General features: G+C 37.4%; 1 protein-coding gene across 3 annotated transcripts in view; it reads left to right on the top strand.

The window, feature by feature from the left end:
- Positions 1 to 12,407: 12,407 nt before the first annotated feature.
- PDE3A (phosphodiesterase 3A) overlaps positions 12,408 to 25,722 on the top strand; it is a 316,302-nt gene continuing 302,987 nt past the window's right edge. For 2 of the 3 annotated variants that reach the window (XM_074403199.1, XM_003934587.4), the window contains exon 1: positions 12,408 to 13,382. In XM_074403199.1, coding sequence (XP_074259300.1) covers positions 12,423 to 13,382 — 960 coding nt within the window. In that variant the 5' untranslated portion in view covers positions 12,408 to 12,422. The remainder of the gene's footprint in view (positions 13,383 to 25,722) is intronic. The other variant, XM_074403200.1, reaches the window with a different exon arrangement.

Below are 25,722 nucleotides of genomic sequence, written 5' to 3'. Positions count from 1 at the left end.
CTGTGCCTCTTTCCCAAACCAAATTCAGGCCATGGTCCAAGGAGAGAGAAATAAACACTCAGGTGAAGAATTGTTCATTTCTTCTACAATATTTTAACGCTCTTTCCTAAGAAGGCTCAATTTGAGATGGGATGAATATGATTAAAAATAAAGTTTTAGTGGGAACTGGTGAGTTTACCTTTTAGTTGGATAATAGTTTATTTCTAGCCAATCTGAAATATTTGAATCATTTTAGGGTAATACCTCTTAAGGAATCTGTAGTTTTTTAGTTACTTTAGTACACAGATAAACTGAACCTAGCAAATTACCATCGCTATTTAGATAAGTGTGTCTAAATATAATTTGGGCATTTTTGTACATTTATTAAGAAAAATAACTATTTTTAGTCCATGTTATTTTTAAAATAAATGGACAACTTCTACATTTGAACATTTTATGCTGTTTTATTCTTCTTTGAAGTGTTTGTTTACAATTTGTGCAGTTAGATGTATGCCCAAAGTTTTTGCCTAGTTACTGTAATATTTTGCTCAATATCTTCCATCAGAAGAAGGTACTAACATGGGACAGGACATAAAAATATGGTAATCTACTAATAATTAACATGGAAGTGGGAAAAGGGACAAAGGATACTTTTAGAAGTTCATATTCACAGTCTGATTTTCCAAGAACACATTAGTCAGGGCATAGATGGATACAGGGCTACAATCACAGAACACGAATCAAAATAGTGGTAACTGTAAAGAACATATTTCCTAACAACTGCCGTAGCTGCTAAAGTATCTTACGATATTGCTTTCTGTCTTCCTTAGTTACCTCTCCTGCTTATCATGTGGCTCTGCTTACATCTCTATGTGTTGACACCCTCTACATTACAGGATAGCCTCATCTTTATTTCAGTTCAATGGTACTTACGGTGAGATCATAAGAAATGCATTCTCCATATTAGATTAAACTGTACAGGCTTGTTCCTTTTTTTTTTTTTTTCCAGAGTAGCACTCTTTTTTTCCCATTTGACTTAGAAGTTTAGACTCTTACAGCTTCCTTTTCCCCAAAAACTATGGTATTGATTTCCTGAGGGGGGTTCTTCTTTTTTTTTCTTTTTAAACAGAGTCCTGCTCTGTCACCCAGGCCGGAGTGCAATGGCACGATCTCGGCTTACTGCAGCCTCTGCCTCCGTGGTTCAGGCTATTCTTCTGCCCCAACCTCCTGAGTAGCTGGGATTACAGGTACCTACTATCATGCCGGCTAATTTTTGTATTTTTGTAGAGATGGTGTTTCACCATGTTAGCCAGGCTTGGTCTTGAACTCCGGACCTCATGAGGGCTCTTCTAAAAGACACGTTGTGTGACATATTTTGTTTCTTTCATCACTTCTAACTTCCAACGTGTGCAAGCCCAAATTCTTAAATAATCTTATTGAGTATGAGTGCCTTTTCCAACTTACATAATGCCTGAGAGGTAAAGAGGTGATCCTTTTTGACTAAATGCTTTAAAAGTTAAAAACCAGTACATTTTGCTATTGTCATTCTCATGGAGATGCTCATGACTTTCAAAAATATAATCCTGGCCAATTTTCCTAAATACAGCTCGAGATAACTAAATTTGTACTATATTTAAGCCCTTCCACTACTGTGACTCTGAAAACATATAAAAATAAAGGTTTTTGTTTAGAAAATAGCATTTTCAAATGCCATTTTCAACAGTCTTTATCTAGGTTGGCCTCTCTGGGGCTCAGAGAAAGGCAAGCCTAAGTTATCTCTGGAAATGGAGGGGTCCCAGGGTTGTGCCATGGGAGCCTCTTACTTAACAATTGATATGCAAAATGCCATGCCAGGGAGAAGCAAAGTGATTAACGTGTAGAAGCCTAAACAATCAAATCAACGTTTGAGACAGTAGATCAAATATGTTATTGAATGGAACACTGCAGTGAGGAAGGAGCCACTGGTGGAAGACTTACAATACGCAGGGTTATGTAGACTGATGGGTCACAGAGAGGTTCTAAAGCACACAGAGGTACACAAGTGTACACTGTTTTTCTGTATAAGACAAGGAGCACAGTTTTAGAAGTAAAAGCTTTTCCACACCTACATAAGCACCATTACGCTTTGTTTTGCATTCTTTGGAGTCTGGGAGTTTCCTTAGACTTTATTTTGGGTATTAGGGTGCTCTGCCCATTGAATGCAACTTTGATTAGCATTTAGTCAACACTTTATGCCTCTATTTTAACCCTCTTTCTTTCATCTACTTCATGCTTATCTGTGTTGCCTTTGGCCACCCTCTACCTCCCAACACTTAGTTGGTTGACTTTCTGGTAAATCTTACTAAATAATTGTCTACCCTCTGCTAAAACACCCTTGGTGAAGGAATATCACTAACTCCCAAAGTTGTTAACATTGTCATTTTCAAATGACTTTAATTGCTAGGAAAGTTCTTTTGTGCCTGGGTTACAAAAGTGTTTACAATCTGATTGTGCATTCATTCATCTGTGGCTAAAGTGTCTAGACAGGGAGGCACAAGTGTTTGCAGAAAGGGTTGTAGGCAGTTACTGGGAAAGTGAGGGCTGATTATGGGAGCATTACCATCATCTGCTCCAATCCACCTGTCGGATCATCCAGATTCATTCACACCCTGCTTTAAGTTAATCTGCTCTGTTACTCATTCTACAGAGATACCCAGTCCCCACCCATTTCACACACACATGCACACATGTGCACACACATGCACACACACCTGCAATTTCTAAGACAAAGACAAGATAATCAGTGGGATAAGCTACAACTCTAGTTACTGCGGATAGCCCAGTTTATAGTTGATATTCTCAGTTTCCTCTTCTGCCCCCACTCTAGTCTCCTCACCTTAACCCTCAGCCAGCTCTTCTACTGGCCTAAGTCATTGGCCTAGTTGGGTAACACAGACCTAGATCCAGGAAAGCTCTGGACTCTAACTTGCCCTGTTCTTGCCAGGTTGTCCCTGGGATGGAAGCACCAATGGGTATGTATTAATCTGTTCTCACTTTGCTTTAAAGCGATACTTGAGACTGGGTAATTTGTAAAGAAGACAGGTTTAATTGTCTTGTGGTTTTACAGCTGTATAAGAAGCAGAGCAGCTTTTGCTTCCCGGGAGGTCTCAGGAAGCTTCCAATCATGGTAGAAGGTACAGGACGAGTGAGGCTCACATGAAGGGAGCAGGAGAAACAGTGGAGGAGGGAGTAATACACACTTTTAAGTAACTAGATCTCGTGAGAACTCTCTCATGAGAACAGCACTGAGGAAATGGTGATAAACCATTTATGAAGGATCTGACACCATGGTTTAATCACCTCCCACCAGGCCCCGTCTCCAACACTGATGATTATAATTTTACATGAGATTTGGGTGGGGACAGAGATCCAAACAACATTAGGGCACCTTCTTGGATTCTCTGAGTTTCAGTCATACCTTTCCCCATCTTCATTATGTAGCAGCAACCCTATCTTCTCATGAAAATCACTAAAGTAACTCCTTTGCTTGCTAGTCTACTGGCATGATATGCCCAGTAAGTTTAGGCAACATCCAAAGTTTTAGGTATAGGGAAACACTGACTATGTTCCTAAGTAGAAGATCTGCCCCAACCACCTTCTCCTCCCCAGTTGTCTGAACCTGTATGAGGTCATTTTATATTCTGTCAGGCTAGCATCTTCTGGACTGCCACAATGTGTGTGAGCCAGGTACTCTTTGCAGACAGAAGTCCCTGAGCAGAGACCAGCAGTAGGATGTCACTGGTATGTACAGCCTAGGGGATATAAAAGGGGAACTGATAGCATCTGCTACAGTGATAGTCTAAAATATTTGTTATAAAAGGAGGCATTTAATATGAAGCTGGCAGCCACCAAGCTATACTATGAACTATACGTTCATGTAATGTAATTTCTTCTTGATAGCTGGACTCTTGATTTTATCACTGAAAGTAACCTTCTCTTATATTACCATTTCAACACCAAAAGTTTTTAAATAAGGAAGGATTGAGGACAGAGAAAAGGTACAAAACAAATGTAACCTTGTGTCCTCCCAGTTTTCACAATCTTTTAACCGAAGACAGAGAAAGACATTGTAAATGGGAGCAGGACTTCAAATGTTCAGTTACTGAGCACGATATGTGAGTTTTCCACAATCAAGTAGTAACAGAGAGTAGTCTGTTCTGATTCACTTAGTTCTACTGCTTGGGTGCAAGAGAGACCTTATTTTAGCTTAGCTGTCAGCCCAAATATATTGGTTAAATTATTACCATTTTCATTTAGAGGCAGCTGAGAAAATATACGCCAATTACTCCCAGTGACCACTGGACTCAAGATGTCTTTTCATTCATTAATTATTAAGGATTGGACTTTTGTAAGAGTAGACGATGGTGTGTGCTCTCTCTTTCTGTCATTTAACACCTCCTTCAGAGGGGTGTTATGAGGATTTCTTCCTGTGTGGTAATGAAGTTCAGTAGCCTGTTTGGAATTTCCCAGTGGAAAAGGTGTTATAAAATTTCAAAATAAAAAAATATACGACTACTAATAAGGATGTTGATCTTGAAATGCAATATGAAAACCAGAAACTGGAAAATTAAAATTTGTAATGAAATGCTCTAAAGCTGTGATCTCTTCTGACCTTGGGAGTTCAGCAGGGGTGGGCCCAGGGAAGACTTGGATGGAGGATGCTGCAGGATGTGGTGGCGGTGATTCAGTCGGTGGCCCTCTTCCATCCCAAGGTGGTGCTGAGCCAACTTCAGCCTGGGTTATGGAGCACTGAGCTCCAGGAGAACCAACTACTGGATGGGATGTGTGTGACTGAGGTGCTGACCACTTCTGCTCATTAAAAATCCCAAGGCATTTTTATAAGGTTAAGGATGCATCCCTGTGTTCTACAAGCCTGTTTCAGTTGGGTAGCAATATTGGCTATTTAGTAAGGTCTAGAAGAAAGAAGATGTATGGAAATTTTAGTAGAACGACTACCATTTCTGTGGGAGAAAATTCAGACAGATCGGTTCAAAATTGTTGTGAACTCTTATTTTATAAAGTAGCAAAACAAGACACCTGTTTGGGGAATGTTCTTGTTGGGATATAAATGTATTTGTAGATGAGAAATCTCTTTTTCTCAAATAAACCTATATGAGTAAATTTAAGAAAACTCTCCAACATTAATATACAGTAATGAAATGACTTGTACTTTGAGGGTTTCTTCTGGGCTTTTCAGTATCCCTTGAATATTTGATATTTAGGTATGAAATAAAATAAGGTACATGGTGAATGATAATAATTATTTTAATTTAGAGTAATCTGAGACCTTTCTCTACCCCCTTTTAACAATGTTATGTGTCACCCATAACCTCCAGAACTCTTATGTGTCATCTATATTTTTATGTACTATATTAATTATAATAACAAAATCAGAACAATAATACCAAATTAGTTCTCATTAGTAAATGAACTAAAAATTCTTATTGATGAATCTTTAGAAATGTCTTTTTCACAATCATGTACTGGGAAGGCAATTTCATAGTAAACTGATTAAATAATACATTTATAATCTACAACTGTTTGCACTTACAGCTTTTTTTGTAAATATAAACTATAATTTATTGTCTATTTTATATCTGTTTTGCTGTAACATTGAAAGAAAGACCAGACTTCTTAAAAAAAGAGTTTATTTAGAAAGTATCATAGTGTAAAGTATCATGAAGTAAAATTTAAAAAAAAAATCAATGTAAAGATTCGGTCAGGAAAAGCAGGCATCACCAGAGAAAAATTCTCACCTATACTTTGGAGGCCCTCTCTTTTCTGGAATGGGAGAACCACATTGCTTTCTTCCATGCATCACTTACTGTTCTTACCGAGCTTAAAATGCCCTATTTCTAGATTTTGGCTAAAGGAAATCATTGAGCCTAAGCTCTGTATGTAATTTGCCATTTCTGTGGAAAGTTACCATAGTTCTGTGGTTCTGGTAGAATGAAAAAAATGCCTTACAGTTTCAGGCAGAGAACAACTCAGATGAACTAGTATGAGCACTTCCTTCTCAGTCACTGAATACAAGATATTGATTATACCGACAATCTGAGATAGTGCTTCTTTTCTGAACTTTGTGTTAGTGAGGGGGATAATAAACATTAAGCATTTTGATTTTTGTATTTGAGTCTAAGTCTTTAAGTGTAAATAAGTATTTCTAGACATGATCGTTTCTTTTCTACAAGTTCTACAGGTAATTATTTTTTAAATACTGTACTTTAATACTTTTTCTCTACTCTCACAACATAGTTATTGTGTGAGAGCCGATCAGACATTTCATAGTCATAAATGGAATTGCCCTTTTGAGGCTAAAGCTTTACGGGAGGAAAGAATTTGAGAGATGATGTAACAAACAGCCCTAGATTCTGTAAGATCCAAAACAGTCACAAAAAAAAGAGAATTGTAAATATAAGATAACTAGTCAAGTGATGTATTTTTAATTATATTTACTTAAAGATGAGTGATTATTTAATTCATTTTAAAATTCCATTCTAATTTTAAATGTGCTTTCTCCTTGGATAGTTATAGGGGTAGAAAAAGCAGTAGTTTCAATTACTTGGTAGATTGTGAATTAGTAAATTACCTGTGTTTTTTATTTCTATTTTTCCTTCTATCAATTGCCTAATTTTAGACATTTGCCTGCTTATTAGAATTTCCTCCAAAATGATAAGGTAGCTTAAAACACTCCATTAATATTTAGAAACCTTGGTAGATTTCATGCAAAAGAGCATTACATTTATATGTTTCTGCATTGGATATAAATTTTGTCCTGACAGCCTTCTATCACATAGACAAAAAGTAGCAGCTTGGGTGTTATTATAACATTTATAGGTAAGTAAAACTAACGTTGAAATTCAGTGGTGTTGAAATATATAAAAGAAATAGGCTATGCTTATATTTTCTTTTCTATCAATAACCTTCACAGTTTTTCTCAATAATACACTATAGTTTAAAAAGGCAAATCATGCTTAATTTCTAACATTTTAGAATAGCCTACACATAAGTAGCATCTGTAAACCCGAATTACTTGCTCATGAAGTCAATAGGAGCTCAGCCTTTGACTGTTTATTAGCAATTTATTGGGCAGGCACTGCATTTCGAGTGGCAGCATTAAAAAAAGAAAGGCAGATGATGCATCTAAAAATGCAGGGTTTCTGCATTTTTTTCCCTGACTATATGTGAAATAATAAGTATCAATAAGGTCTACCTTGGCAAAATGTTTACTTTTTAAAATCTTAACCCCCATTGTTGTTAATTGACATAGTTGGAGACTATGCCACAAATCATGATGTGAGCTATGACATCTTAGTCACTCCTATTCAGGCATCTCCTAATTCTGGATTTCTCAGCTTACTCATTACCGAAATGCATATTTATACTGTTTTATCCCTAAGCCTACCAGAAAACCGCTATGGATTATAGACATTTCATCATGGAATCAATACAAAGTTTTCAAAACTTTGACAATTGCCTATTTCTCTAATAAATGAGTAATTTAAGTAGTGATATAGGTATGCACTGCTAACAATGTCTTGGTCAATGACAAATGTATACCACAGTGGTCCCATACGATTATAATATGGTACTTTGTGCCTTTTCTATGTTTAGGTACACGAATATTCAACATTGTGTTACAAATGGCCTACAGTATTTAGTACAGTAAAATGCTGTATAGGTTTGTAGCCTAGGGGCAATAGGCTATACCATATAACTGAGGTGTGTAGTAGGTGACCCATCTGGTTTGTGTAAGTATACTCTGGGATGTTCACATGATGAAATCACCGAATGACACATTACCCAATCTCAGGTATTCTTTCATAGTAACAGTAAACAGACTAAGACAAGCTTCCACCATGTGCTAGGGACTATTTTGGTAATTGGAGGTATACAGCAAATAAGACAGACATTCATGGTCCTTGTTCACATGGCACTAACACCCTAGTGAACAGAGATAAATGATCAGTGAGAAAACAAATAAATGAACAACACCATTTTGTATAGTGATAAGTGCTATAAATACAATGAAACAGGGTAATATGAAAGTGAAAGAAAGTGTTTATGTGCACATGGGGTGACCCAAAAGTTTTTGATAAGATTATCGGAAAAAAAAAAAAAGCCTTTCTGAAATAAAGTAACATTTGAGATTAGACTTGGTGGAGAAGTGGGCAGCTATGTGAAAATCTCTGGATATCAAGGTCCTGGACAGGCTCCTATTTCACCCGCATAAAGAAAACAAAGGTGGTTTGAGGTGTAAGAGGTGCATTCTCCATTACTGTGGACACTAGCCAAGTGAATGTATTAAAACTAAAGTTTAAATTAGAATAAAATAAAATCCAAAAGTTCAGCTCATGGTTCAAGTATTCAATGGCCACATGTGTTTAGTGGCTACCATATTGGACAGCAGAAGGCATGTTTGTCATTGAAGCAAGTTCTAATAAATAGTGCTTCACCAGTGATGTAGGAGCATTGGAATAGGAGGCAAGGTCAGAGAGAGTGACTTGGAAAGATCACGAAGGTCCTTGTAGGACTATCATGAGGACTGTGATAAGGACTGGATTCTGCAGGCACAATGGGGAACCTTTAGATAGTTTTAAGTAGGGGAGGGGCATCATTCAATTTATATTTTAAAAATATTACTCTGCTATATAGAAAATGGATTGTAAGTAGGGCAAGATCTACTTACAATCTACTTACAACAACTACTTACTGCAGTTGTCCTGTCCAAGGAAGATGGTGGGTCTTTGGTAGGTTATTGTAAGAGAGACAGTGAAAAGTAAATGGATTTAGAATATATTTTAGAAACAGGATAAAGTGGATTTCCTAATAGGCTACAAGTAAAGCAAGATAAACAAAGGAAAGAATCAAGAGCAGTTCCCTTTTCTGGGGCCTGAGCAACTAGGTAGATGGTTATGTTCTTTACTGGAATGTAACAAGATTGAAGAAAAATTGTTTGGTGGGTCGAGGACGGAGAGGAAGGGAATTGTAAGTTAAGAATTTTGTTTTGGACACCTTATATTTTAGGTAACTATTGGATATAAATGTATAACAATCAAATAGGTAGCAGAGAATTGAACCCATTGAATGAACCCATACGATGAAGCATAAACTTTCTGAATTTTGCAATAGAATTCCCTGACGATTAACTATATTTAATAAAGCGCACATGTGATAGGGTTAGATCCTCTTCCCAAAAAACTAATAAAAACATGCTGGCTAGATTTGGCTAAGTGGAAGATTTATCAAGTAAAATTTACATTTTTATTTCTGTTGTCCATGCTCTGTATTTTTCTGCATGTACATTTTCCTTATTCTTTGGCTGTGTTGTCACTTTTTCGAATTAGGACTCGCCACTATCTGTAGAAAATGGGCAGTGTTTACGTGTGATTGCTCCCTGTCCAGTTTATGTATTGCAGCTTATTTCATTTAACATACTGTTAAATGTACATTATTATTCAACTTCTTTCAGTTAGTATAGCCCTGCAGGTTTCTGCATCTCTAACATTAAAGAGATTTTTATTGTCTTTGTTCACTTCCTTCTTGGTTCTGGATGATATGGGGAGAAAAATGTACTTTCTTTCCTTTTGGTAAATTTGGGACAAATAACTTTTTGATTATGATTTGCTAAAGAAAACCTGGATGCCAGGACATTGCCTCCTTATTTTGTTGAATAGTGCCAGGATGTTATTGTAAGAGCTGAGATCATTGTGGGGGTAGCAGACAGATAAAATTGAAATATTTGAAAATTTCCCTTACTATGCTGTTTTTTTTTATAACCTTGATATATGTCAGACTTTCACAGTTTATTAATTTAATGTTATTTTTTATTCCAACAGATATGAATGATTTTCCAATCAAGGTTTTTCACTCCGATGTGTCTCAGGTAGGATCTGGCATATGAATCATATGTCTAAAAATGAAACTCATGAAACTATGTGTGCATGCTACGGGGCTCATTTGTCTTTGGCAAAGACATTGCTGCTCCTGTTTCCTTAATTATTAAACAGATGGTGCCCACTGCCATTGACTAGCTGCCCAATTCATACTCCTGTGTGGTAGCAGAATTCTGGACATCTGACAGAGAGAAGCTGTACCATTACCGTTCCTCATGTCTACTTATGTGATGATATTAATACTTGCCTCTTACTAGAGCAGGATGCTTCCCATGAAGCTGTTTAAAACTTAAACCATTTTCTCCCACTGTCCCCATAAATTATCTCAAGGATCTCCCTTTGGCTTTTTTATTGCTTCTTGCCTACATACAAAATACAGTGGCATATTGAATCAATTATCTAAATGCTCTAGGCTGTAAATACACTTTAACCTGAAATGTCAACATAATTAAGACAAAACTGGATAATTATTAAGATTATTATTTGTGAGGGCAAATGACATCTAAGATAGCCATGTTAAAAGTGGAGTATCATATTCTCGTTTTAGTTTTAAAAAGACAACTAGAGCCCAAGAAACATCAATAGAGTTTAAGTCATTGAACAGATATTGAATTCTTTTTCATAATCTGCCAAAAAAAGTCAGCTTGAACATTTTTGTTAGTTTCTGAAATATCATATTGCTGCAGTAAATGATCCCCTACTCATTAATAACTAGGGTCCTGATATTTGTCATATGCTTTTCTTGTAAATGTACTATTTTGCAGCAATAGGCAGTCTTCTAAGGTCTCTCCTCGTGTTAACCCACCTGTCCTCACCTCTCCCTTGAGATAGTTATTTTTCGATGAACTATCTGGGCTTTTAAACTTTGTTAACCTTTATTGAGGGTACGGTCACTTAAACTCAATGTAATTTTACCTTCCACAGTCAAAAACTGTTGTGTAATACTCATACATTGAATTTAAATGACTTCTGCCTCTCCCTCCCTTCTTTTTCTTGTGGTCTTGGTAAGGCTGATTCTTTCATCATTTGAACCAACAGGCCATGCTTTGGTTTTCTTATGAAAACACATTCCAGCAGCAACAACCAAAGCGTTACAGTGTCACTTGGAATTGGATTACTGTTGTACCTGACTTGGGAACCCGTGAACATCTTTGAATCAGACAGTGGAAGTGGCTGTCATTGTCAGTGACAGTAGAAAGTATGTTGGTTCTCATCTGCCAAATAGCCAAACACAGTCTTTTTTTTTTTTTTTTTTCTTTTTTCTTTTTTTTCCCCTACAACGTCCTAGGGAGCTCAGCCTCACGGCCAGCCGCAGTCCGCCGCACGCCCCTGGGCTGCGGTGGGCTGAGCGGTGAACGGGCCCCAGCAGCCCCTGTTCCAGCCTGCAGGGTGAACCGGCGGCTCTCCCAGCAAAGGAGCAATCGTGCTGAGGGTAGCGCCTCCTCCGGAGTAGGGGGCGGGAGCTCAGCTGAGAAAGCTTTCCTAGGGAGTTGCCTTAAAGAAAGAAAGCGGAATTGTCGATCACTCCAGCTGCCAGTTTTATACAATTTTAGGCAGTCGTCTCCACTCGTTTCGTTTGCAAAACTGCAAATCACCACTGACTTTGCACCAAAAAGAAGTGGTGGTTGGGGGGTGGGGGGCGGTTAGAAAAAGAAAAGCAGATCTCCTTCTCCCTTCTCACCCTCCCTTTCCTCTCACCCTCCCTTCCTCTCTTGCTCGCTCCTTCTCCCTCCCTCCCTTCTGCGGCTGCCGCTAGTCTCTCCGTCTGTCTCTCTCTCCGACGGGACTTAGCAACTTCTAATTTCTCAGCCCCCTTTCCTTTTTTTTTTTTTTTTTTTTTTTTTTTCTATCCTTTGCCATGAATTGGATTGACAGAGGCGGGGGAGGCTTTGCTTTCTGCCCCAGGGAATGGCGATTCGCGTCCTGGGGCCGTGCCGGGGAGAATCCGCCGAGGAGAAAGAAAGAGTGATAGAAAAAGAGCTGCAGGAAGGAAGAAAAGGGAGACCTCCATCTGCCGCGGGCTCGGCGCGCTGCAGCGCGGCGCGGAGCTGCGCCTCGGAATGGCCCGGAGCCCGCCCTGCGCCCCCGGCTCCTCCAGCGTCAGCGGCTCTTGCGCGCGGGATGCATTGGGCAATTTTTGAAATCCTCAAGTAGGAAGAGACCCCGGAGGACAGAAGTTGGGGGTGGGGGTGGAGCCGAGAATCTGTAAAAGATATTCAAAGAGAGATATTCAAAGGGGAATCTTGATCGTTTCTGCCCGTGCTTGCTTTGAACTTGAGCGTGCTGGCTTTTAACTTGAGTCAGTCTCACTGGAGCATCTAGCATTCTCCAGGAGTTATTCGAAAGCTGAAACTTTCAGTGGATTGTGGGCCTGAGGAAAGAGGAAAAGGATTCCGAGGGTGGAACTGGGAGAGCGTGCGGTGTATCTGTGTGTGTGCGCGCGCGTGTGGGGCGGGGCGGGGGCGTCGGGGGGACCACTGGGGATTCGTGAAGAGGGCACCCCATACCATGGCAGTGCCCGGCGACGCAGCACGAGTCAGGGACAAGCCCGTCTACAGTGGGGTGAGCCAAGCCCCCAAGGCGAGCCGGGACTGCCACCGTCGTGCGGACCCGGCATCGCCGCACGACTCGGGCTGCCGTGGCTGCTGGGGAGACCTAGTGCTGCAGCCGCTCCGGCGCTCTCGGAAACTTTCCTCCGCGCTGTGCGCGGGCTCCCTGTCCTTTCTGCTGGCGCTGCTGGTGAGGCTGGTCCGCGCGGAGGTCGGCTGTGACCTAGAGCAGTGTAAGGAGGCGGCGGCGGAGGAGGAGGAGGAAGCAGCCCCGGGAGCAGAAGGGGGCGTCTTCCCGCGGCCTCGGGGAGGTGCTCCCGGGGGCGGCGCGCGGCTCAGCCCCTGGCTGCAGCCCTCGGCGCTGCTCTTCAGTCTCCTGTGTGCCTTCTTCTGGATGGGCTTGTACCTCCTGCGCGCCGGGGTGCGCCTGCCTCTGGCCGTCGCGCTGCTGGCCGCCTGCTGCGGGGGGGAAGCGCTCGTCCAGATTGGGCTGGGCGTCGGGGAGGATCACTTACTCTCGCTCCCCGCCGCGGGGGTGGTGCTCAGCTGCTTGGCCGCCGCGACATGGCTGGTGCTGAGGCTGAGGCTGGGCGTCCTCATGATCGCCTTGACTAGCGCGGTCAGGACCTTGTCCCTCATTTCCTTGGAAAGGTTCAAGGTCGCCTGGAGACCTTACCTGGCGTACTTAGCCGGCTTGCTGGGTATCCTCCTGGCCAGGTACGTGGAACAAATCTTGCCGCAGTCCGCAGAGGCGGCTCCAAGGGAGCATTTGGGGTCCCAGCTGATTGCTGGGACCAAGGAAGATATCCCGGCGTTTAAGAGGAGGAGGCGGTCCAGCTCCGTCGTGTCCGCCGAGATGTCCGGCTGCAGCAGCAAGTCCCATCGGAGGACCTCCCTGCCCTGTATACCGAGGGAACAGGTAAGCACTGTCAACTCCTCTCTCGGGTCTTGGGGAAACTTGAAACGCTTGGGAACCCGCGCAGAGTGGAGAGAATCCGAGCGCTGGGAACTAAAGGGAAGATAGCCTAGAAAAGTGGTCTAACTTCAGAAATGATAAGAAATTAGCAGGTTTTTTCCCCTCTCTTTCACATAGTAGTTTTATAACCTTAGCAACCGAAACACTACTGAGTAATAAAACTAGATGGCATTTGTAGGGTCTTCCACAGCTGGGCCAAATTTTTAGATCTGCTACACCTGGTGTATGGCTTGCCTACTTTTTAAAGTACTCTCACCCTTTCCTTCCTTAGCAGAAATTTTAGAATTAAGTTTAGTTTTTTAGCAGTGAGGGATTTTTTTCAACACAGAGATTTTACTAGACTTCTACTTTTTAAAAAGTAAAATGTCTTTTTAATGAAATGATATTAAGTATTTATGAAAACCAGTAAAAAAGATTCTAGAGCAAAGCAAGCTATGCTTGAAGGTGAGGAATTGATACTTTCTGGTTTTGCAGTAAGTTTTATTTGGAGAGACTTCAGCTGATGCTGCCCAATTTGTTTTTAAATATAATTTAGGGGCATATATTATTACATGCTAGTGTGTTTTGTATCACAAACTTCAACTTGTGGAATAATATGTCTGAACTTTGGAATTGTTCAAAATTGTCAACTGCGCTTTAGTGTCAAATAAAAACAAAACAGTTCTCTTTAGTATATGCATACTTAAGTGGATATTTATAAGTTCAAATGGATTTATGCAGATTTTACAGAAAATACTAATTTGGGAGACCATTTCTAAGATTGCTGGAGATGTATATCTTCCCACAACTTGGGATGAGGAGAAACCTGGGATTTTAAGTGAAGTTGTACATAAAACTTTAGTCAGTTTTGGGGATGAGTCTCCTTATTATCATTAAATGATTTAAAACGATGAAATAGTTGCTATAAAGAACAAATTTTTCATGCATACTGTAGCTGAAAAGGCATACTGAAGTGTATGCCTCTCTATTTGAAGCAGATTTCTTCACCTCTCTAGTTGAAGTGGATTTGACACTTGATGGGGAGGAGGAGCTGGTTGGATACAGCAAGTGGAAATTTACACTTTTCCCATTAAATTTATGCCTACCGATGGTACTGTTAGAACAACTTAAGGGAGCAAGAGAATATCCTAAGACAAAGTAGGCTTTTTCTTTCAGGGTTGTTCTGTGAATAATCATTTGGGTATTTCTAAGACATAGCAGTCACTACCTGGTGTGGGTGGCTAGTTTGTTTCTGAAATGGAGTTGATTACACAGATCTATGGTTGTTTGACATTATTTAGCAGAGTAGATGACAGCATCACAGCCTTTTTATGTTAAAGCAAATGTAGTTATTTACTTTTGTTTAGATAAAACAAATGTTTCTTGTGTTTAAGCTAAGTGGAGGAGAAAACAGGCCACTGACTGATTTTTAGTTTTGGTAAAAAATTGGAAATCATTATAATAAAGTAAGTTATCTGTTAGGGTAAATTAACCATTTTGATTTCTTTTCACAGTTATGGGAGAGAATGTCTTTTAAATGAAAACACCACAGCTTTAAGTATGTTCAGAATACACTACTCATTAACTTATAGGGAAATGTGATGTGACTATTGCAAAATTCACAACCATAATTTCTAAGGAAAATCTGGGACTTAATCACAAATAACTTGATTCCAAATTGATATCATTTACCCTGTGAAATTAATTTTTTAAATGTTATATTAACATTCATAAGAAATTAAGGTGGATTTAAGCTAAGAAGGCGGTTAGGTGAATTAACCGGCAGCATTAATTAACCCACACATTTTTATTGGTTTTCTCTGGTTTAACTTGATAAATGGAGAATTGGAATTATCTGCAAAGTTATCTAAATAAGCATTGCATATTTAATATTTTGCTGATTAATGCTGTTGGAAAATGCATAATGGCAATCTACTTCTGTAATTTTCTTTGGTCACTTTTTTTTTTTGAAGGCTGTATTAAGGAAGATTATTCTAAAGTGAGAAACTTTATGTCTTATGGCCAGTAGAAAAACAAGAATATATTTAGCAGATATTGAGATACTTGAAGTTTTAATGAGGCCAAGGGTGATGGGTGAGTGTGTGTGTGTGTCACTGAAGACTAGTTTTTACATATAACCCATTAAAAGTTGTTGCTGAGCATAATTGTGGGGAGTGGGTGGAAACTAACATAGAGTACTATCTTATAAAATAGGACAGTGTCTCATATACATTATCCTTACTGTGTGAAAAGTTCAGGAGCTACATAGTAAATGGCTTATCTGTTTTATCACAAGGAAACAAACTTCTGATTAAGGGTGCAAAGTGTACCACTGTCATTTGCATACTTTGTGAAGTTAAAAATCAAAATAAGTATAAAATAAGTATGTAACACTCCCCTGAATGTTGATCAGCTTTTTTTCTGAAGAAATGTCTACTTTCGACTCAAGACAGTACTCATTAGGCAACAAGTGAATTTTAAGTAGTCATTTCAGAACTTAAAAGCACAGTCTGTCAGAGTCCTCTTGACAATTCATTTGCACTTTGCTCATTGTGAGGTTTACAGGTGAGAGAATTTCATCATTTTCTTCTCTGTATGAATGGCAGTGGCTGGTTACTTATGAACTATCCCTCTTCAGTGACCCTCTGTTCTAAAAGTGCAAAGAGAATATATGACAAAATTTTCATAAGAGAAACCAACTGACAGATACATGTTTCTCTCTCTCTCTTTTTTCTTTTCAAGAACTCTAAGTCTTTCGCACTGGTGTCTCTGAATGTAAGTGAAAATATATTTATTCTCAGGAAAGAACAAAGTTTATAGTTCTTTAAGCTTTAAAGAACTATAAAGTGTTTTTGGCATATAGTTTAGTCCTGACAACCCAGCGTCCGCAGTACTGAGGCTGATTTCGTAGATGAATGTGTCAAACTACTTTTCTGGCTGCCAGTGTTAAGAAGGCAAGTGTCTGTTAAGGTGTGCGTAACTTTTCTAAGTGGACTTTCACATCCCAGAGCAGATATGTCTCTCTCAAATTACCACTGTGCCCTCAGCCCCAAACATGGGAATATACAGAGGTACCTAGACTTTCTTGGACTGTTAGGTATTATGCATGATTAATATGTTATTTTTCAATGTAAAATTTTAGTTTTCCTTTTTTTTTTTTTTTTTTTTTTTGCTTTTGGAAATTGTATTTGAAGGGGTATCTCTCCATTGTCTTGGTAAGTAAAGAGATATAACTGGCTACTCATTCCTCTCTAATTACTGAGACCACCTTACACATTTACTTTTGAAAGATTTCAAACCAATGCAATTTTATTTTAGTTACCTGTTAAGAAAAATTTAATATGTTGAATTGTGGTTTCAGATAAACACGAGGCATATGACTGTCTCCATTAATGCATTTGTGCCACTTAATAATTTTTTTTGTTATAGATACAACATCATCCAGAAATGTGTAGATATATACTTTCTATTATGTAATTAAAAACTAAAATTAGTTATCAAAAGAAGAGTCAAGTTTTTTATTACTGATGTTAGAAACTTAAGTAAAAAAGCAAACAGCAGCAAAAAAAAAGAAAATAGGAGACATGGGTATGGTGTTTGATAGTTGGCACTGGATGGGAGGCATTGTTATTCTTTGACCAAAAACTTGCTTATTCTCAAAATGTAGAATACTTGGTTTAAATGCAAAATGTCTTTCAATATAACATATAGCTCAAATTAGGGTAGTTTCATAAATAATCATGGACTTTCAATTAAATTGTAGCTTCTACATTTCAGCAGTGTTACTCAGTTTATGGTGATTCAAAGAGCAGTATAGATTACTTATGACTTGGTGACAGAATTAAGATTGATTAATGTCAACTTCTGAAAACACTGAAAAAGGAAAACAAGATTTCTTTATCCCTTTGGAAAAGTGAAGGAAAAGAATTTTTTGTGTGTCGGGGGACAAAAATTGTGATTTTACTTTGTGAATACAGATATTTAAAGCATAGTGAAAAACTTTTTAAAGTGACATAAATAGTCAGTGAATCTATATAAATTTACAGAGGCTGGAAGGAGTGAAAACAGTAGTTTTACTCTTTCTGTATTGAGTCGAAAGTGTAAAAAGTTAAAGCTGTAGAACTGAAAGAAATGCTGTGTATGCTGGGCTGTCATGTTAATTAAATAAACAACCAGAACAGTGACTCTGTGTATGAAATACATTTTGAAAAGCCTTGGGGGAGGGGGTACAGGCAGGCAAGGGTGAGTGACACTGGCATGAAAAAACATTCATTCTATCTTCAGTGACATTTGTGTGAATTTGTTATATTCTATTAGAAAATTCAGATCTGAGAAATAATCTCTTCAGAGTGCTAGTTGAATAAAGGCTTTGCCAAATTCAATTTTACTTCTATTTTAAGCAAGTTCTCATTATATCAAGGTGGGATGTTTATAAACCTCAAGATTGGAAGTACGCCTATATATTTTAAGATTTTCCATTCATATGATTTATGTCAGTCAGCCCAGTAGTGTCAATGTTGACTTCACTGAAAACACGTGTTATTTTATCTATCCAGAGAAAGAGTTTATTCTGGGATTAGGATGGAAGTTGTATTTTTGAGAAAGAGTTATTGTTGCGAGTTGTACTGTCCTGGACGTGTGAAGATAATCAATGCAACTATTGTATCTTGCCTTTGCATTAGGCAACGGGAAAATATCTACAGGTTTCTGGTGAATTGTTTACTTGGTTGCCATGCGTCTCCTCTTCAGTGGAGTCTTCCTGCTCTGTTTCTGTGTGGTGTTCATATCTTCTAAAAAAAAAAAAAAAAAAAAAACCCTCAAATTGAGATTTAAAAAATGTATGCTTAGATTCTACATTCATGTGTTTAATGAACCTCTGTGAAATAATTCCGAAGACTCTCAGAAAGTCCACTCTTCTATTCTTGTACTAAAGATGTGTTTCATTAATGTTCAAATGAATATAATTCCTCTATATTGAAACTTGAATCCTTTTGGTAGTTACCTATATATACTTTCACGATAGGTAGTGTTTTTTATTAAAGGAGTTTTTGTTTGTTTGCCAAGATTACTTGGCAATTGTTTTAACTTTAAGAATGTATGTTTGTGCTGTCGTTGATATAAAACATACCCATTTGTTCACTGGGAAAAAAAGTCTAACAATTTGCCTGAGTTGTAGTTTAGGGTAAGATGTGTTGAATAACAATTGTAAAAAATATTTGTTGGCCATACCTGTGCATTGTGAATGCATACCACTGTTTTAAAAGAAGATGTCACCTGTAGCTAATGTTATCCATTAAAAGCCTTTGGTCAATCAACCTATCAGATCTCAAATCAACTCAATTTATCTGTGCATTAGTCCTTGTGCTAAAAATCATACAAATAATACACAAACAGATGTGACACAGGATCTGTCTCTCCAAAGTTTAGAGCCTAGTGAGAGTAATGAGACATGAACATGAGAAAAAGGGAAGTCACAGTGAAATATCTAAAGGACCTCTTAGATAACACAGAAATGCGTATGTACAATAACTTGGAGGAGGTGTGTTTGGGTGTGTGTTGTATTTTTTTGTTGTTGTTAAGACAGAGACTCTGTGGCTAGGCTGGAGTGTACTGGCACAGTCTCAGCTCACTGAAACCTCCGACTCCCTGGTTCAAGTGATTCTCCTGCCTCGGTCTCCTGAGTAGCTAGAATCACAGGCATGTGTTACCGCACCCAGCTAATTTTTGTATTTTTAGTAGAGACAGGATTTCATCATGTTGGCCAGGATGGTCTCCATCTCCTGACCTCGTGATTTGTCTGCCTTGGCCTCCCAAAGTGCTGGGATTACAGACATGAGCCACCTAGCCCACCCCGCAGCAGGTTTTTAAGCTGGCTCCAGGACTTGTTTATCTCTTCTCTGAAATTATATCCAAAACTTCATTTGTTCATTCTTACGGGCAAAAAGTCTTGGTGTCATAGACTTTCAGAAGGTCCTCAACACATAAATGGTTAAACATAATGGTTTAGATTTTAAGCAACTTTACATTTTGAAGACATGGAGAGAGTTATTTTTGAGATAGAAATTACCTTTACAGTCTGCTCTGGAACAAAAGTAAAATATTATTGGATTTTGGACATGTTACACTTCAAAATAGCACACTGATTGATGTATTGAGTTGGTTTATGACTGTAAGTAGCTGGTTGCAAGGATATTTTCAATGCTTAATTCTATAAAGGGTGTAGTTAGAAGACTAGAGTCAGTCTGATTTTAGAGAGAAGGAAACTGAGAGTTAGCTAAATGTAGGTAGATAGCCCAAGGCAAGATGGCTGTCGTCCATTTCCTCTCCAACTAGACTATGCTGCTGGGGAAACAGTAGGAAAAGAGTCAGGCTGGTAACTTTAAGCCTAGGTATCATTTGTAATTTTACCCATGGAGCCAACTCTAAATTCTCATTCAGAATTAGAAGATTGAGTAATCAGATTGAGTGTCAGATGTGTAAATAACACAAAACTTGTTCAGCCCTTACAGTGAATTTTCTGGTCAACAAATAGTACCAGGTAGCCTCTGGAATGAATTATTCTTGACGTTATTGCATAATGAATATCAGTTGCATTGAAAAGTCTAACTTTGTGGAGTCTTATCAAACAAAAATATTCAGCAGTGGCTTAAATATTGAATATTTTTATTTTAGATTTTCAATTCATTGATTTTTGTATGTTCAGAATTTCAAAATTTAAGGCAAAACATAATCTGCACATCAGTAAGGCATTTCTTCATTAGCAAAAACAGCTGACAATTTTTTTTATCTGTTATTATGCAGTGTTTTCTTAGAATTTCATTACAATATAAGTAAATAGGATGTAATATCAGAGGAGGTCATGAAGAACATTGCCATTTAGAAGATGGAAGGCCATTGGAGCAAAGTCACCAAGTAAGCAATGTCTGTGTTTTTTGTTTGATGAGAGCTGTCATTTATTATTCAGGAATCTGTGAATGATTATTAAAGCTTTCAAGTATAGCCAGTCCTGCTAACATAGTAATAACATTACTTTAAGGGTACTCATTCTTTCAGCCTGAGAAGATGACTGGTTATAAAAGGGCACATGCTGTTTGCTGAGGTGTATGTGTGTATGTGCACGTGTGTACCTGTAGGTGCATTTATGATTTGTGTGTGTGCATGTATGATTTTCCCCTGCCAGGAAATTGCTTTGGTTGTATCAATTTAGTGAAGAAACAGTGTCACCCAGTGGCTTTGATGAAAACAGTCCTGTAAACATTATAGATAAAGACTGTCCAGTACAAATACAACACAAGCCTTATATTTGATTTTGCACTTTCTAGAGGCTAGACACGCACAAGAAACAGGTAAAATGAATGATAATAACATGCTTTATTTAACGCAGCATATCATGTCAACATGTAATCACTGTAAAAAAAAAAAAAGACTTTGCATTCTGTTTTTTTGTAAGTCTTAATATCTTGTGTGTGTTTTACACTTAAAGCACATTTCAGTTTGGCCTAGCCCCATCTCAAGTATTAAATAGATACATGTGGCTAATAGCTACCATATTGGACAGTGTAGCTCTATATTCTAAAGAGCTGTAATATTTGAAATACTAATGTCACCTCTTCAGTTATAATGGAAAATCTTTGTGGATTTAATGATAACACGTAATATACAGTCTTTAACATTTTATCTGTAATCTTGATAGCTCATTTTTGTGCCACTCTAACAGTTGCCAAGTCGATTTTTCCTTTTTCTTCATTTCACATGATTGCATTTATTTTAAAATATGATTATTTTAATTGAAGGGGGAGATTTAGCAGAATTCCTTAATAAAAGACCTTTATATTAACCTGATTTGTAACAGTATCAGTATTTCCAGTTAATTATGAATTTGCCTTTTGGAGTTTGGTATGTAACAGGGATTGCTTATGGATACACTTTGAATACCGTACATGTTCATGATGATTAGTCTGTAATTGGGTTATCTAATGTCTCTTTAGAAATGAAAGTGCTTATGTTTGTAGTGCAGGTCATTATCTTTGTAACTTAGGAAACTAAAAGTGACAAACCTGCTAGTAGCTTTAATGGATGAAAATTATAGCAGCGTCTGTAAAGGGCTGATGACTTTTCACTATTGCTTATATAAATATCGCTTTCATGGAAATACAATAAAATGGTTCATTTTGTGTATAGAGCAGATTGGAGACTTTGATAGTGTGAAAATTTTAAACTAGAATTGAGATTAGGTAACTTTTGGAGTCATTTTCTGAGTTCACTCTGGTTTGTAATTTCAAATTGATTTCAGATGAAAAAAATTTGTAAATTTTTAGGTCATGTTTTCTCTATCACCTTTCCTCAGACTATGAATTCATTAACAATAGCCATGATTCTTATGCTACATCAAGAACTAAAGAGAAAATTATATGTGATGTTTTCCTTTATATATAGCTATATAGATTAACTTTTTAAAAGACTATTTTGTGTATAATGTTTATATATCTGTGTGATGCTTTTAGTGATTAGGATAAGGTATGTTATTTATCTTTACACTGCAGATTAAATATAGATTTTTTATGATATATATATTAGGAATTCTAGAAAGATTGAAAGGCAATATAGAATCATGGTATACACAGAAGTACATTTGGATGAAATGAAATAGTGTGGACGCTGGCTCACTTCCGGTAAAGCTGACTTAATTTAGACTTCTTGAAGGAGCTAGCTGAAGAATGAAAATGTCATTGTTATACACATCTGTTGCTTGAAAGAGTTTACATTTGATTGTATCTAGTCACTATGAGCTCTGGCTAATTTTGAAGCTGATTTAAATTAATATAGAGGTGGTTCTGGGTTTTTTTTGTTTTTTTGTTTTTTTGTTTTTTTGGTCAGTCTTTTTCCGTTTTCCATCTCTTATCTACATGCACGTTTTGTTTCATTTTATTTTCTTTTTACCTAATAGATTCTTCTTCCTCAGAATGTGTTTAAAATTTTAAGGAACGCTATTCTGTCTCTCCCAGTACCTTGTTAGAATACTGAAATAATTTTATGCAAGAATCTTGTGGTTTGGTTTAATAGGATTTTAGTAAAAATTTTCCATCTTGAGAAGTAGTTTAAATAACTGAATATTTATGCTATGTTTGTGGCAAGTGTTTCCTCCTCTCCAGGTATAAACCACTTAAAGAGACCTAATGGAAGTTTGAAGTCATAGAGATATTATTCAGGGGGGAAATGTTTACTTTTGTGGCAACTGCTATACTGGTATGTGGAATCAGCATCCTTAGCCCATTTTTAAGCTAGCATGAACACAAATAAATGAAATAGTTTTAATTTTTAATAATATCTTAGAAATCCACTGCAGCAATGCTCTTTAGCAAGCAGTGTTTGTCCTCATGGTATGAACCATCTCCTTGTTTGGGAGATATTATTTTGGGGTCCAGCCTCAGCAGCAGTCCCTCAGGAAGTTTGGAAGCGGGAGAGCCTGCTGAACTGCCTATGCTGTATTGAGAATTTGCTTTCTAGTCTCAGTAACTAAAGAAGTCAGATTCAGATTAAGACAATTTTCATTACAGAAGGAATCAAATTTTTGTAGCTTCCTTGTCTCAGCCATAAGCATTTCATTTAGAAAATTCTGGCCCTGTGTCTTGCTTATTGTAAATGCTGGCTGGATGGTAGGAAAAATGGATGGAAAAGAAATAAAAGATTTTTAACCAGAAATATTTATCTCCCCATTCTCCTGAGATTGAGGTAGTGACTAAATTGATTAAAGGAAATATCTATGGAAGGAATAAAAGAAACAGAGTATCAACAAACTTATAAATGTTCATTTTCAATAAGATGTTTGTATTTTTGTTACTTAAAAAAATATTTTCTTGCACGTGTTATATAAGGTGTTGAATTTGCCTGTGTCCTTACTGGTGGGAAATCCCATGTTCAGCATGAGTCCTAGATATTTATTTTTAGCTCACTCTCAACTGAAAATAACCAAAGCTACCACCAAGATCATTGTAGTATAAACCTTTGAAAGATTTCTGAAATTAGGGTTCATCTTTTAGAAAAATACAAATTCAAGTCTTTTTCATATTCAACTAATAAATTGAGATTTTAAAAACCTCTGACTTTCTTTTCTTCCATTCCATCCCACAGGGCTGTGACATGTGCTTTTCAGCTATCACCTTTTTATACTCTATTAGTCTGTATTCTTGTTAGAGGTTCTTACTGAATAGCTGTATTTCCTGAAAAGTCTAATGTAAATCAAATCTTATCTCTGTTTTAGCTTTTAATTATGATCCGTTACAAAATCAAGTCTGAGGTGGTGGCTTCCAGAGATGACATTGTGAAATTGACTTATTTGAAATGTCATCCAACTGCAGTGCTGTTCCATCATGTGGAATGATCTAGAAATTTGGTAGCATAATTTCAGAGTCAAGTTGAACTGAGAAATCAGAAGCTTATAAGGTTGTATTGAATAATAAATTTCAGCTTATATTCAGTCATTTTTTTCTTTGGTCCACCTGGTTTTTAATAGAACTTTTCTTGTGGAAATAACAAAATTTAAGTCAAATAAGAATGCTTTGTTGTTGCAGTTTTGATACTTAGAGAAGATACGGTATTGTCAAATCCTCTCACTGAAATCAGGGACATATCTTTTGAGTATGTTAGGCAGATGACCATGACATTAGATGAGCTAGGAGTACAATGTTTAGGAAAAAAGTGATTTCCAACCTTATGGTGTCAAGTTTCTTTTTATCTGTAGATGTCAAGTGTTCTCAAGACAAACATTTTAGAGAGGTTGCTATCATGGACAACTTTTGGAGTTTGATAATTTTTTTGAATATATCATTTTTTAAAAATCTGAATATGGTTTTTATTTGAAAAAATAAATTACAAACATACATTAATTATAAATTTAATTGAAATAATCAAAATATAGTCAAGCTATTTGTGAGTTTAAGTTTTGTAAAACCTTTTAGAAGCCAAATCATTTAACTTTGCATTTTGAGACAAGGAGCTGTGTGTAGCATCTTGAATAGTGTCTTTATACTCCTAGTGATTGTTTTTTGCTGTAATTGGAGTTGTGTTTTGCTAGATAAATAGGTTCTAAATTACAGCATAGTTATTAAGGCAGTAGCTTCATTTTGTCCACTTCTTGTCACTCCTTTTTACTTGAATGACAATTAGATTTGCTCACCTTAACCCCTTTACAGAGCTACAACTAGAGCTTTTAAGTGTTTTTGGTGGAACTCCTTTAAGCACTTAACTAGTCCTAATGAAAACTGTGAGAATTAGACTGGGAATGTTGGATATATATGTAACTAAACACTGATTAAGTAAGTTATCTAAAAAATAGAGTAGAGGACAGGTGCAGTGGCTCATGCCTGTAATCCCAGCACTTTGGGAGGATGAGGCAGGCAGATCATGAGGTCAGGAGATGGAGACCATCCTGGCCAACATGGTGAAATCCTGTCTCTACTAAAAATACAAAAATTAGCTGGGCATGGAGAACGTGCCTGTAGTCCCAGCTACGTGGGAGGCCGAGGCAGGAGACTCACTTGAACCAGGGAGTCAGAGGTTGCAGTGAGCTGAGATCCCGCCACTGCATTCCAGCCTTGCAACAGAGCAAGACTCTGTCCAAAAAAAAAAAAAAAAAAAAAAAAAAAAAAAAAAAAAAAAAAAGTGGCATTCAGATATGAAAACCACCATATAAATGAGTGCAAAATACTAATGGTAGTATTTTTGTTGTGCAGAAAGACTAGATCAAAATCAAATGAATAATTCCTCAGTTTTCAAAAAATATTTTATGGTCTTTTGAGGACATAATATTAGTGTATTTAAAAATCTAGAACCCCTTATGATTTGGAAAGTGGAGAAGACCCTGATAGAGACTCTCTTGGATTCTGTGTGGGAAATCCAGCCATGTATTGCCTCAAAATCTGTCATTAGACTAAAAGCACGCAGGGGATGATGGTCCATGTAAGAGATCCTAATGCTATTCACAAACTCTCCTGATGTTCATTAGTTTTCAAGACATTGATTCTTATTCTTTAACTTTTTAACACATTTATCATTTTTACTTATACATGTAGGCTAATAGCAATCTTGTGTAAATGTTTACCTCTTATATGACCAGAATTGATTAAACAATGTCAGCAAGTAAGTTTATTTAAAATCTCAGAACTTTCTCTGTTTTACTTTGCATATCGCTACCTTGTAAGCATTTCAGTATGACTAGAGTTTTCTTTTTTTCTAACTTTTCCTCTGTTGATAATTATTCTTACGTAACTATAATGCCATGTTAATCAAACTCTTGTTTATGAAT

Source organism: Saimiri boliviensis, chromosome 7, assembly GCF_048565385.1.
Source record: "Saimiri boliviensis isolate mSaiBol1 chromosome 7, mSaiBol1.pri, whole genome shotgun sequence".
In the NCBI taxonomy this organism is placed as follows: Eukaryota; Metazoa; Chordata; class Mammalia; order Primates; family Cebidae; genus Saimiri; species Saimiri boliviensis.
Note: the sequence above shows the minus strand (reverse complement) of the source record. Positions and strands in the feature narration are given on the sequence as shown.